This window comes from Thrips palmi, unplaced genomic scaffold (assembly GCF_012932325.1).
Source record: "Thrips palmi isolate BJ-2018 unplaced genomic scaffold, TpBJ-2018v1 HiC_scaffold_1, whole genome shotgun sequence".
NCBI lineage: Eukaryota > Metazoa > Arthropoda > Insecta > Thysanoptera > Thripidae > Thrips > Thrips palmi.
The window spans coordinates 10,413,707-10,427,762 of NW_023144620.1; the positions used below are offsets into that span (position 1 = coordinate 10,413,707).

The 14,056-nt window shown below is 60.6% G+C and overlaps 2 protein-coding genes across 2 annotated transcripts; both read right to left on the minus strand.

The window, feature by feature from the left end:
* Positions 1-1,003: 1,003 nt before the first annotated feature.
* LOC117639987 (extensin-like) lies at positions 1,004-3,485 on the minus strand. The gene is made up of 2 exons (XM_034376126.1): positions 3,105-3,485; positions 1,004-3,000 (listed from the first exon to the last, which is right to left on the minus strand). The coding sequence occupies exon 2, from the start codon at positions 2,820-2,822 to the stop codon at positions 1,455-1,457; it is 1,368 nt and encodes a 455-aa protein (XP_034232017.1). The 5' UTR covers positions 2,823-3,000; positions 3,105-3,485; the 3' UTR covers positions 1,004-1,454.
* Positions 3,101-12,131, minus strand: LOC117643432 (chromatin modification-related protein eaf-1-like). The gene is made up of 2 exons (XM_034382373.1): positions 11,959-12,131; positions 3,101-4,540 (listed from the first exon to the last, which is right to left on the minus strand). Exons 1-2 carry the CDS (start codon positions 11,971-11,973, stop codon positions 3,101-3,103), a joined length of 1,455 nt encoding a protein of 484 aa, XP_034238264.1. The 5' UTR covers positions 11,974-12,131.
* Between the last annotated feature and the right edge of the window lie 1,925 nt (positions 12,132-14,056).

The following is a 14,056-nucleotide window of genomic DNA, read 5'->3' on the forward strand; positions in this document are numbered from 1 at the left end:
TCTTTACCCGGTGGCCTGCTCCCCTTTCAGCGTCATAGGGCAGGGGCGTGGCGTCAGCCTGTCTTACGCAATGCCGCGGATTCCCCGCAAGTCACTTCTCGGGGACCATTTAAGGCGTCCTTCGACTCTCTTCATTTCATCAACTGACCATGACCCGCACCGTAACCCCTTCTCGTCCTTTCTGTGAGAATTTGCCCGATTTGGCTGCAGCCGTGTGTCCCGGTTGTCCTTTTCAGCACGTTGTCATGGAAACCACGGCGAGAAGCGCTCGTCGCCACCATGCCTCTGAGCCCCGGTGCACATGCGGGGCCGGAGTCTTCGAGTCACCGTGCTTCCTGTTGGATAACAACGGGCCCAGCAGGTCAAGTGCGCCGTCCGTGGCGGAGGCACAGCCCTATCAGAATCCCCCTGCACACCGTGTTGTTGTTTACGTCGGCAAAACGAAGAAAGTGCGGAACGCGCCGCAGACAGTCGAATGGGAAACGCGTCCGGTGCAATCGATGCACTGAGGACCCTCATCCTCACGGCCCGGTCGGGATGGCCGGTAAAGAGACGGCATTAGGCACGCTGCTTCTGCACCACACTCAGGTCTCCTTTCCCCTCCCAGGCAGGCGTAATTCGCAATCGCTATTCTGCACCCAGGAGTGTGTGCACGAATTGGAGGAGAAATTGATGCAGGATGAAGCAATGCCTCATTTTGGTCGCATTCACAACGTAACCTGTAAACCCGAGCGCTTAGATGCAGAGCCGTGTTGTAAGGAGCTGACGTGTCCTTTAAGTAGAATGTTCCTCTTTTAGTAAAAGACCTATGCTCGGCTGAATTCATTCTGTATCGTTAAAAGAAGTGCCCTGCTGCACCTGGCTTCGTGGCTCTTCTGAAGCGAAGAATTCTGCTGGCAGCGCAGCGGAGCGTCTGAGGGAACTGGAGGTGTACGATGGGTTGCCTGCCCTCTGGCGCTCTATCGGCTCTTACCAGCAATGGTGCAAAGTTGGGGGCATCAAAACACTTTCAAGAACGGACCAACGATCTTCTTTTAATTCAAAGAATAAAGTACAAAATAACAAAATAAATACTTATCACTAGCCATATTTAACGCCACTAAAACTAGACAACACTCTTTTTGATCCAACCCAACCCACGGAAGACGCACCCTTCAGCAACACGGAGGGGCTTTTAGATCGTGTTGAAGGCACCGCAGAGCATGGCCTCCAATCTAAAAGCCGATCGGTGACGTTGTTGGGCACCCCAGTGGACATCCCTTCTTATGTTACACAAAAATTCAGCCATTCAGCCCAAATAATAAATAAAGCTTTGTCCTCTGCTCCGGTAGTACCAGACTTGAAGCCCCAGCTGACCACAAATGTACACAGGAAAACAGTTTAGTTTTCGCTTAGCTATTCACAGTTGGCACTATTGGCACTTGTCATTCTCCCGCTTGCCGGCCCGGCGCTGCTCAGCCCGAGGGCCGCACTCTGTAGGACGACGACACGGCGAAGGCCCCCGGCTCAAGCTGGCCGTGGCTGTGGTGGTGGTGGCTGGGCGCGGCGGACGGCTGGGGCGACGGTAGGTGTGCGCGGACGGGCCGGTGCGGGGGCGGCCTGCGCACCTCGCGGTGAAGGGTGGGGGGTCCGCGGGGATGGCCGTGGTGGAAGCTAGGCCGGTGGCCGGAGGACACCAACGGGTTGCCCTTGAGACCGTCGTACTGCTCGATGGGCATGTAGTAGGTCTGCACGTCCACAGACTCCTTGGGCGGCCACTGCAGCGCGGGGTTGGGTTCTTCGGCGGCCGCCGCGACCGGGCTGCTGCCCTGGTGCTGCGGCTGGTGCGGGTGCTTGGACAACGTCTGGTGCTCCTCGAAGACGGGCACGCTCTTGGTGATCTTGACGCTGCTGCCGGTGGGGCTGGGACCGCTGGGGCTCGGGCCGAAGCGCAGGCCGTGAGGCTTGGAGAAGCCGCTGAGGTGGTGGGGCTGGGGCCGCGGGAAGCCTCCGCTCTGCTTGAAGAAGGGGTCCTTGCCCTTGAAGGGCGACGACGGACGGTACTTGGAGGGCGGGGGGCCACGGTGGTCACCGCCGAACGAGGACGGCGGACCCTTGAAAGGGGAGTCAGGCAGCGACGGGAACGAGGATTGTGACTGGGACGTCTTGAACGGCGCTTCGGACTTGAAGGGACTTTCCGAAAAGACGGAGGACTTAAACGGGGCGTCCCCGAAGGACTTGAACGGGAAGTCGGCAAAGGACGGCGATTTGAACGGGGCGTCGGGGGCGGGGCTGGCGTCGGGCGGCAGGTTGTAGACGGGCTTCTTGCCGCTCGGCAGGGCCGCGTGCAGCTCCCTCAGCCTGGACAGGGGCATGATGACGGCGGGGATGGGATGGCCGCCGGGCGTGTCGCTGGGCAGGTAGTACACCTGGCCCTGCACCAGCTTGCTGCCCAGAACGGTGTCGGGCGGGCTGTCGAACGACGAGGACGCGAAGGGCGGCCCTCCGCTGGCGGAGTGCGGCTGCCTGCCGGTGGATGAGTACGCGCGCATGAAGTCTGCGAAGGAGCTGGACGTGAATCCGCGGAAGGGGTCCGGTTTGGAGGACGGCCTTGCCGACAGGCCGGGTGGGTCGTCGGGGAGGTGGTTGGACGGCACCTCGACACGGCCGCTCTCCGCGCCGCCGTACAGAGCGTTGTTCTGATCGAACTGCGAGGTGTGGCTCAGCACGTAGTCGTGGTTGAAGGGGGACAGGGTGGAGCCCGTCGGCGCGGCGGCGTGGAGCCCAGCCGCGGTGCTGGCCTCGAACGGCACGGCGGGCGAGTCATCGTCCGTGTCCTCCATGATGGGGATGCTGTCCCGGTAGCCGCCGCGGAGGCCGTTGGGCGTGATGGGCGCCGACACCTCCACGCCGTTGCCGACGTCCTGCCACGCGAAGTCCGTGCCGTCGTTGATGTGCAGCACGGCGGACGCGGCCTTGGGCGGCTTGCGCTGCAGTGCGGACGGGCCCAGCGCGAACTCGCTGAAGGGGCAGAGGAAACAGGGTCGTTACACGAGATGCAAAGGGCCGAATTTCACTTGGCTGGAACCATATCAACGAATCCTTGTCTATATTGAAAAACTTACCTCTTTGTGGTGCTGCCGCTGCCGAAGATGGAGTGGGGCGTTCGGACTACGTACGACGGCGTGGTGCTCACCACGACGGGGCCGGCAGAGGGCGCAGCGGTCACCACGCTCAAGGTGTAGCTGGGCGACGGCGATCCGACCAGGGCCTGGGGCGTTGGCAGGGGCTGGTAGCCCGCGGGCGGGCCAGAGGGCCCGGACGGCGCGCTCAGCGAGGACTGTTGCAGCGGCGGCACGTAGATGGGTCTGCCGTTGATGGCCGAGCTGCTCACCACGTTGACCACGTTGACGCCCTGGGTCGGCTGGTGCGGCACCGCCTTGTTACCGAGCAGCGTGTTGCTGTAGCTGACGGCGCCCTCGCCGTGCACCACCTCGCCCTGGACGACGTCGTTCTGAACCGTGCCGCGGTGCGGTTGGTACTCCTGGCCGCCGGGGGCTTGGAGCTGAGGGGGCGCGGCCACGCCGCCGCCCACCACGGCACCGCCGTCGGGGGCCGCGAAGCCGATGCTGTAGCCCACGCTGACGGTTGGGTCGGGGCCCTGGGGGCCCTGTGGCCCGGGGGCGCCGTTCGAGATGATGATTGGTTGCGGCTGTGGGGCGTACGTGTGCGACGGTCTCCTCTTGTTGACGCGCTTTACGGTCTTCTTCGTCTTCTTCACCTCGAGCGGGGGCGCTTCGTGCTGCAGTTGTGGGTCGTCCTGCTGGACCTGCGGCTGTTGCTGCTGCAGGAATTGTTGTTGCTGCTGCTGCTGCTCTTGTTGCTGGTGATGCATCATCTGTTCCTGCTCAACCTGCTGCTGGATCTGCTTGTTCTGCTTCCGCTTGCGTTTGTACCGCGAGTTGGAGGGCTGCCACGGCTGCCCCGCGGGCGCGTCGCTACCCGCCGCCGCCTCCGCGTCCTGCGGCGTCGCGAAGAAGGCGACGGCGTGCTCGGGTGCCGCGGGCGCGGGCTGTTGGGGCGGCATGTTCATGTTGGTGTCGGGGTTGGCGGCGAGCACGCGGCCCTGGCGCGGGGGCAGGCCTTGCTGGAAGGGCACGTCCGCGTACCACTGGCCGGGCTCCGCCGGCATGGACTGCTGGTCGTCGACGGCGGCGGCGGCCACGACGGGTGCGGGCGTGGCGCTGAACCACCGCACCGAGCCCCGGGACTCGCTGGCCGCCGCCTCGGGCTCCGTCTCCTCGACAGCGGTCCACGGCGACGTGTCGGCGGACGCCTCCCAGCGGCCCGTCCTCGCATGATGGTGGTCTCCGTGGTGCTCGTAGGCCCGGAGCTCGCTGAGTGGCCAGCCCGCCGGGGGCTCCTGCACCGTCAGCCCGCCACTGCCTCCCATGTCCTCGGCGAGGCTACGCTCGTCACCGTGGTAGCCGCCGTCCTGCATGGTCTCGCGCTGCGCCAGCGCCCCGCGGAGCAGCAGCACAGCGACCGCCGCCACGCATACCTGGAACAGAGAGCACGGTTCAGTCCCCGTTTTCAGTCCCCGGCCTCGGACCGCCACCGGCCGGCGGTCGCTAACTAGGCGCGGTCCTGCTTGTCCACGGCCAGGCACGCGCGATAATGTCTGGCCGCCCCTCCCCGCGGGGGGCACCGCGGGCACCGCGGGCACCGCCTCGGCAGTGCGCTGCCTTTTGATTTATGCAATTTCACGTATCAGCAGGCCGCAGTGCGACCGTGTGCGGTTCACGCCCTGTTCGCAGCCTAAATCCGTCGCACGCACACACACGCCGAGCCACACCGAGCGCGCCGCGGTGCGTGTACGAGTGAGCGCGCGTTCACGGCATGGCGGACTTTCTAACTGCGAAAGCAATATCAAAACAAACGCGGCGCAAAATGGGAGGAGCCGCGAGCCGGTCATGCAGGGGCCTGCGCTTGCTTTGCGCTCGCTCTGCGCGGCGCGCGAGGCAGAGAGACACGACTGGGCTAGGCCCGGCTGGGCGCGCTGCTCTAGGCGCGCGGATGGAACAAGCCGACCAGACAGAGATAGCATCACTGCGCCACGCACGCTGCGCACGCTGCACAGCTTCCATTCTTGTCTCTCTTATTGGTCCGTAATTGCCGGCGCGAGTCAAGCAGACACGAAAGGGAACAAATCATTTTTAACAAAATAAATGTTGGCGGTGGTTTATTATTCTCCGCGCTCCGCGCACTCACACAACGCGCGTTCGGCCGGCGTCATTAAGACGTCTTCAAACTCCACGCCGGCTGGTTTCATTTGCAAGGCAGTCACCACACCATGGCGCGCTGTGCCGCCGCAGAGACGCGCGCCAGGTTTCGCCGCCTTTTATGTATCGCCCACACTCACGCACGCACGCGCGGCGCGCAGCACGACAACCTGGCCGCATCGCTGCGCGCATTTCGGCGGGAAAATGCAAGCGGGCGAACAAGCCGAGCCACCCGGGCCAGGCGATACCGGGCTGTAACCGCGAGGCCGCCACAGGCAGGACGCGCGGACCGTGAAGGCGCCACCATTATCTTTTTCGCTTTCGTTTGTTGTTAGCGCTGCTTACTCCGTGTGGGCTAACACTCCATAGTCGCTGCCAAGTAATTTTCGAGATTATATCCGCCGGACTACCGCACGCAGTCCCGCTTTTAAACAATTACACGTCGCTATCCAGATAAATGCACATCCGCGGGGAGGGCTCCTGCGATGACGTCAAGGGCCTAGCAGACGACGCTGGAGTACGCAGTATCGTGCAGGAGGACCTTGCTCCGCGGCGGCCGGCGGCGTGGTGCAGTGGCTCAGAACACACCGAGCTACATTTCACTTTCTTTTGTCGGGGCGGCAACCCTTCAGGAGGGACACAGGGCGTGCAGTTGTTGCTGTCATGTCTGGCGCTCGCGGCGCTCGCTCTGACTCGCTCGCGGCGCGGCTCACAATGAGGAAACAAAACGCGCGCGCATTTAGGGACAATGCGGGGAGTGGCGCGGCGCGCGTCGCAAGCGGCTGGGAGGTGGCCGAGCCCTGGCCGAGCCCCCGGCAGGCCGATCAGGAGCTAACCGGCGCCGCGGCGCACCGGCCACGCCGCGCAAAAGCGACTATCGACAGGCCATCGCTGCTATCGGCAGTGCAGCGGCTAATGCAGGCCTGCCAACGCGTTGCGCGCAGCCGGCTACCGGATACCGCTCACTCTCCGCCGGGCTGACCGACGGGCGGGCGAACGGCCAGGCCCAAGCCAGGCCAGGCCGCGCGGAAACGCGGAAGTTTGGCGGCGTTTCTTCCAAATCAAGATGGAATGGACGCGCGCCGCGTCTCCCCTCGAGATGCGCTCGGCGACAGAGGCAGCCAGGGAGAAGGGCAGCTCGTTTGTGCGGTACGTACCACCACGAGAAACTCGTTGTCGCAACAAAAACGCACGCTCAAAACATTACGAAGTATATTGAGCATACATAGTACAGACTAATTTACTTTGTTATACGAAGAAGAAGTTCGTAAATTACAAAGTATTTTCTTTGTAAGCTTTGGTGCGTTCAAAATACTTTGCTATAACAAGCTGCTTTTCTTTGTAAGGCCCAAAATAGTTTGAAAGGTTGTCAGAGTGCGGGGAAAACGGCGACTTTCCGGAAATAGTGCACTGCATAGGCCTGTGACACCCAGGGCTGCTTAGGGAGTCCGAGCCAACCTCGGCCGCCGCGCCCCGCACCCCAGGCGCCCTTTCAGTGCTGCCTCATTTCACCAGCACACAAGGACGTATCCCCAGTCACCTTCTCATGCGACTACGCGCTTCTGACCGTCGCCACACACTTGGCCGGAGGGTTGGCATGCATGCGAAGCGGCACGCGCCAACACACCGAGTGAACAGGTCGCCGGAACCAAACGGTCAGCCGGAAGTGGAAGGGAGGCCTGGAATAAACACTGTCGCCGGCAGTGCCGAGGCAATGGCCAGGCAATGGCCAGGCAACGGCCAGGCAACGGCCAGGCAATGCCGACTATGCCCTATCGCGCGCCGCGAATCGCCCCGCTTCGATTCCAGTTTCTTTGCCACCGCAGGCCGCATACACACACACGGGCGCACACACCGGTGACACAACAACACAGCCGCCGTGGCGCCTCTAGGGCCGGCCAGCGAATAATCTCTCCGGCCGTCAGCCAAGCCCAGACGCTGTTTCCGAAAAAAAAAGAGCTCTGTCTTACTCGCACCCGTGCGAAACGCACCACGAGTGCGAGAGAGGGGCCGAGGGCAGCCGCTTGGCCCTTGGCTCGGCCCGCCCCCGTTATTTCACGTCCGGTGGGGAGTTCCACCCCGGCGCGCCGCGCACCGCGCCCGCCGAGGAACCCCGAGGCGGCCGCCCTAAAAGTCATAGCCTTGCGACTCGCGTTGCTCGCGTTACGGTTTTGGATAACCACGCAATGGCGGAGACCGCGCAGATAAGCAGCGTGCAATTACTTTGGAGCCGGAAGGGAAGGGCAGCATGCCAATGGGAGTGTGACCGCGGCACACAGTGGGCCAGAAGACCGGTGGAGGTGGCCAAAGCTCTAGACGCGTTTTGAGCTCCAGAGTCGCTAAATGGGACTCGAACCGAACGTGTGACCCCACCGATGGATTCCTCGTTCGGAGAGCAATCCATTGGTGGACACGCTTGATTCGAGTCCCATTCAGCGACCCTGGAGTTCAAAACGCGTCCAGAGTTTCATCTGTCTTCTGGCCCACTGCACGGCGTCCAGGAAAGCAATGTCAGTTTCGTATCATTTTTCGGCAGGTTCTCTCTCGTGTTGTCATTTTGTCATTGAATTGGCCGCTCTGCCCCGAGACACGCACGGCCTGGCGATCTCACACACACACACACACACACACACACACACACACACACACACACGCCTCTTTCATTCACGGAGTCCGACTCGGCGACGACACGGTGGCTGACTCCGAAGACAACATGCTGTCCCCCGCGGGGCTTGCATCATGCACGACTCGCGAATCGCATACCGCTCCGCAAGAAAAGGAGAATATTGCCCGGCAAAAAATACAAACAGACAACAGGGGCCGTATTTTTTTTTTGTTACGGGTACTTGGTTGCTTTTTTCCGGGTAGGCGTCGGCATGGACGCGTTTCTGGTGTCGCGCGTGTGAAACGCTTTCATATGCAGAGTGCGCGAGGTGTGTGTGGACCTGGGCGTCAAGTGTTGTCGCCCAGTGTTGTAAAATAGGAGCGCGCGCTCACACACACAACTTGATGAAGTTGACGCGCTGCATGTGTGTGCGTACAACGACTCGGCCGAGCGAGCGGTCGCGCCGGCCGGACGTTTCCTGGACCGCGGAACACTTTGAGTCGAGTTGGCACAGCGCGTTTCCAGTGGCGCGTGCCTCCAGCAGCGATGCGACCGACACCGGATAAGAAATTGGTCCAAGGGTGCGCGTCCTCCTCGGCGCTCTTACTTTCCTCGTGCAAGGACTCCGCAATTAATTATTCATCAGGCAGCAGCGGCGGAGCAGTGCGCCCGGAGTGTTAATCCTGGAAGCGGAGCCCTTGCATGCAGACTGCACTGCAGCCGAGACGAGCTGACCCGAGCGTAAGCGCGGCCGAGGATTGGTCGTGACCTTCGTCTGGTGCAGCCGGAACCGGGCGGAACCGGGCGCCAGTGGAGCGCGCGGGAAAAGGCGCACAGTGGCGCCCCGCGAGGGGACACGATATGAGAGTTCTGGGCGCGGCTGCGGCGGGGCTCGGCGGCCGGAATCCGCGATCTGGCCGGCGAAGGGCGGCCGAGCGGCGAACCAGCCAACCGACCGTCGAGCTAATGAGCTAGCCGATATTATTTTGCAGAGGGGATGCAGCGCGAAGCACTCGGCGAGGTACTCGGGGCGTGGCTGGCTGCTCGGGGCGTTGTGCTCTCCGGTGCTTGGGCACGGCCGGCACGGCCAGCACGCCACCAGCACACTGCACGCAGGGAAAGTGGCGCGGCGTGGCGTCCGGGCCGTGAACCTCATGAGCTGGACGAGGCGCGTTACCGCCGCCACTTTATCTCACGCGAGGCGAGGCGACCGCCATGGCGACCGCCTACGACAGGGAAACGAGTCCGGATGGACGATTTGGCGGATTTACATTTGCAACATTTTACCGGCATTCTCATGCAAAGCGTCGCCTCACTGGCACTGGCAGCACGCGGCCGGCTAGGCTCCGCACAGTGGGCCAGAAGACCGGTGGAGGCGGCCGAAACTCGCTAGATGCGTTTTGAGCTCCAGAGTCGCTAAACAGGACTCAAACCGAACCTGTGACCCTACCAATGGATTCCTCGTTCGGAGAGCAATCCATTGGTGGGGTCACACGCTCGGTTTGAGCCCCATTTAGCGACTCGGGAGCTCAAAACGCGTCTGAAGTTTTGGCCGCCTCCACCGGTTCTTCTGGCCCACTGTGCTCCGCCATGAAAGCGGAATCGGCGCGCTCTTTATCACGTTGCCGCGTTTTATCGTTACACTTGCACTGTCAGCGAAATCAGACACCATTTTTCACGCCAGTCCCTCCCGGATCCGTGTGTGTGTGTGTGTGTGTGTAAGTGTGTGAGTGAGAGAGAGAGAGATGCATGCGTTGTGTGTGATCGGTACTGAAGCGTTTGGCTGCGGCGGCGGCTGCTTCGCGCCCCGACTGATATCCATCCATTCATACTATCCGTAGCCGTGAAATCGATACAGATTATAGGTCTACTTTCTCCAAAAAGCTGTGCAGTGTAGAGCACAGTGCGTGCGTTCGTTCTCCTCCGCGCATTCGACTCTACATCTGCCCAATGTTGCAGTCTTTTTTATCGCTTTGTTTTTGTTTGGAGGAAAGTTTTAGCGGGACACTGCGACAAAGTCAAGACTGATGTGCAGGCCCTAGCAGTGGCGTGGCCAAGTCCACTATCAATCTCTTTCTAAAGCAGAAGCGGACGGAGAGGGGCGGGGGAAGAGGGAAAAGGAAGGGGGATGCGGGAGATTGCTGCTGATTGCCGTGGTTAGGTGTGAGCTCTACGCGAGCAGCCGGGACATGCCGACGCATGCCGACTTTGCTAGACTGTAGGCGCGCACACACACAATCACACACGTACAAACACAGGCGGACACAAACACAGCCACACACATAAGGAGCGGAAGAGAGGAGAAAAATAAAGAGGAGGAAAAAAAGTAGCTCGACGGAATGAAGGCGGTACAAAATTGACTTTGCTATTTCAATGAGTAGGTACAGGACCGTGCGTACCGACCGGGGCCAACACTTTCGCCTACTGGCCATCAGTGCGCAGACCATACACTGGAAAAAAAAACGGGTCCATCTGTGGGCTATTTTTTCAGCGTGCCGATCTAGACGTAAATGCAGTAATAATGGCGACCGTGCTGAAAAGTTTGCGTCGGTTTGACTGAGTCGGCTTACGTCCTGTCCTTTAAGTGTCGTGAAAGTGAGTCGGCACTGTGTGGTTAGTCCTGCACGCGTTGCACCCAAAGCAGTCGACATGTTTCCCCTCCACGACTGTTTGCCCGCGAACAAAACGTAGCGGACCACAACAAAAAAGACGCGGAAAAGCGACGCGGTTCCGTTCCGGGCGCGGTGCGGCGCGGTGCACCGCGGGGCGGCACTACTCGGGTCCTGCAGCTTTACGGCCTTCGGAAAGCGTTCCGGGTGCGCCAAATAAGCGAGTGGCGCAGACGCACAGTGGGCCAGAAGACCGGTGGAGGCGGTCAAAGTCCCGGACGGGTTTTGAGCTCCAGAGTCGCTAAATGGGCCTAAACACAACGTGTGACCCCACCAATGGATTCCTCGTTCGGAGAGCAATCCATTGGTGGGGGGTCACAGGTTCGGTCCGAGTTCCATTCAGCGACTCTGGAGCGTCCGGGACTTTGACCGCCTCCACCTGTCTTCTGGCCCACTGTACGCCGCTGACGCCCGGCGACACCTGCTACCGCGCTTGGCGCGGCTTGCGCGGCTCGCCGGGCTGAGGTTAGTTTCTCCAGCGACTCATTACATGACGACGGCCTCAGTGTTCACCGCGGTGCTGCGCGTTCGCTAGCGTTCACCGGCCATCGGGGAGACAAATTACAATCGGGCCGCTCGAAAAGGAATCCGAGCCCCGCCCCCCTCGGCCGGCGCGGCCACGGCACAGCCGGCACGAGCCGGGCCCGATGTCAGGGCGCGATCGCTCCCCGTCCCGAATCGGTCACGTGGTTTAGAGGCAGACCCTTATCCCGGAGAATCGGCCCTCGGCCCGGCAGCGGCGTGGACCGTGGCGTAGCTAAACGGGGGCTGGCTAGCTAGCTTTCCTTCGCGCTGCTCATGTGCAAAGCGGACCGAGGCGGACGCAGCGCGCCCAAAATGGCAGCGCAATGCACGGCAATGCATGCCGACGTTAATTGAGTCGTTAGCATTGCGGCAGTTTGTTGTGCAGCGAGTCCAATTACAGGACAATGCAGGCAAATCGGTGCGTGCATTGGGCATTCCGGGAGGCCGGGTGCAGTACCGAACCAGAGCGCGCCATGATGGCGACGTCCACCACCGCCTCACGGTAAAGAGAGGGAATTAGTTCGAAAATTGCATACACAAATTTGTTACAAATTTGCCAAAAGCAATAATTTTCACTACACATTAATCGTACGTGTTACAGCTACTGTTAAAATTGCTACATAATTATAATCGTCCATTTTCCACCCCCGTAAAAAATGCGAGGTTTGACATAATTTTAAAGAAAAGTCTAGAATTGTTAGCAATTTTGATCCAGGTAAACTTCTTAAATACCCTATTGTACTGACGTGAAATTTGGAGGCGCGGCTCGTTCCGACACCAGTAAAGATCCGTCCTTAGCTCATTATTTTCTCCACTGAAAAATTTAACAGAAGCGAGAAAGGCAGACATGCGTTCCCCTTTGGGACCGCACACGATGACGTCCTCGTGCGGTACTCACTTGCAGTCTTGTCATAATCCAGAGGAAGGGGGTGAAAAGTCCACTGTGCACTACACACACATGCGCAAAACGACTTGAGTGACACACACACAGACACAAAACTTGCACACACACACACCAACACACACGTGAACGGTCTGCGGCACCTCGGCGCGGTGTGCCGCTGCAATCCCGCCGTCGTCTCGACGCTAGCTGGCGGCCGCGCCCCGAAGCCGGGGCTTTATACCGGGCCACGCTTGGCGTAGCTTGGCGGCGCCGAGCGTGGAGTGCGGGGCTCGGAGCGCGGCAGCGCGGCCCCCTCCACGGCCCCCGGCACGCCGCGGCACGCAACGGCTGCCTACCTCGCGCGGCGCTGATAAGCAGAGGTCATCCACCCCCGCCGGAGCCAGACCCGTTTTTTGAGCTCCAGAGTCGCCAAATGGGACTCAAACCGAACGAATGACCCCACCAATGGATTACTCTTCGAACGAGGAATCCATTGGTGGGGTCACACGTTCGGTTCGAGTCCTGTTCAGTGCTCAAAACGCGTCTAGAGTTTTGGCCGCCTCCACCGGAACGCCTGCGAACGGCGGGGTAGGCCACCACGCGGCACTCCGGCGAGTTGCGGGCGGGCCCACCCGCTGTCTGCAGGGGCTCCGCACGGCCAGGCGAGGGAAGCGAGAGCAATGAATTCTGTTTGGATTGCTCTTCGAACAGTGGACATGTGACGCTTTGTCGAGTCAAGACACGATGCAGGGGATGATGGGAGGTCAGCCAGGCCAGTTGGGACCTCTTGCTTTTGGGTCGTTTCCCTACAAATGCGCGTAGGCTATGAGACGAAGAGACGCCATCTTATAAGAAGCAGTGCCCGTTTAGCCTGACAAATAGTTACCCATTTGAATTATCTGAGAAAACATTTCTTTGGTAACTACTTTTAAATAAATTATCTTTGAAAGAATTACGCTTTTCTGGGAGTACATCGCCTGAGACTTTGGACACCGTTTTAAGGTAGTCTCGTCTTAATAAGACGACGTCGGCCTCCCGACCGACACATTATGTGACAGACCGTACGTCACGATAAAAACGACAAGTTATTTTCTTTGCAAATTTCGTCGTTTTATTTTTTTGAGGTTCCACATTTTCCCCCCGGCGCGCGGCTGTCAGTTTAAGCCCCACTTTTGTTTTTCAATTACGGTCGCAACGAGACGTGCTCCGCGTGGGGTGGCGGGACCAGGCGGGACTGGCGGCGGATGTGGCGGCGCCTCGCAGTGCCGTGCCTGCATCGCAGCATTCCCCCTGCCCGGCTTTGCTCGACTTTGGCAGCGAGTTCGGATTCCGCGCCAACTGAAAGCCGTTGCAACGGCGTGGGGAAAAGTGGACCAGAAGATGTTAATTTCACACCGCCGCCCTTGCAGGCCTTCTGCACGCCCGTCCTGCCCGGCGCAGTCGGGGTCGCCCAGGGTGTGCCAGTCGGCGGCAGCGTTGTCAATCAGGCTCTCCCTCTCTCTGTCTCTCTCACGCTCGCGGGACGTCGCGGACGGGTGCGAGAGAGACGGCCGGTGGCAAACAACGCTTTAATTACCCCAGACCGCACTCAAACAACGCGTCCGGACCGCACACCTCGGCGACGGACTACAGTGGGCCAGAACATCAGTGGAGGCGGCAAGACGCGTTTTGAGTTCCAAAGTCGCTAAGCAGTCCTCGAACCGAACGTGTGACCCCACCAATGGATTCGTCGTTCGGTTCGAGTCCAATCGCTCAAAACGCGTCCGGGATTTTGACCACCTCCGCCGGTCTTCTGGCCCTCTGTGCGGCCTGACCTAACCTAAACGGTCCGCCAGTGTGGGCGCGCGGCGCCTTGCACGCCAACAAAGCGACGACCCAATTGCGTTGCGCCGAGTTCACTCTCGGGCGCGATAAGGCGATCGCCGGTTTCTCTTATTAGGTCCAGAACGCTTCACTGCCGCTAAAGCGCGGCCCAACAACAACAACAACAACAGCCACTGCGACTCGCCGCGAACGCGCTTGCCAATTGGCACGGCAGAGCGATCGCGCCGGGCAGGAAACCCACCCCGCCGCGACGGGGAATCGAACCCGCGTCACCGGCGCCGCGCGCCAG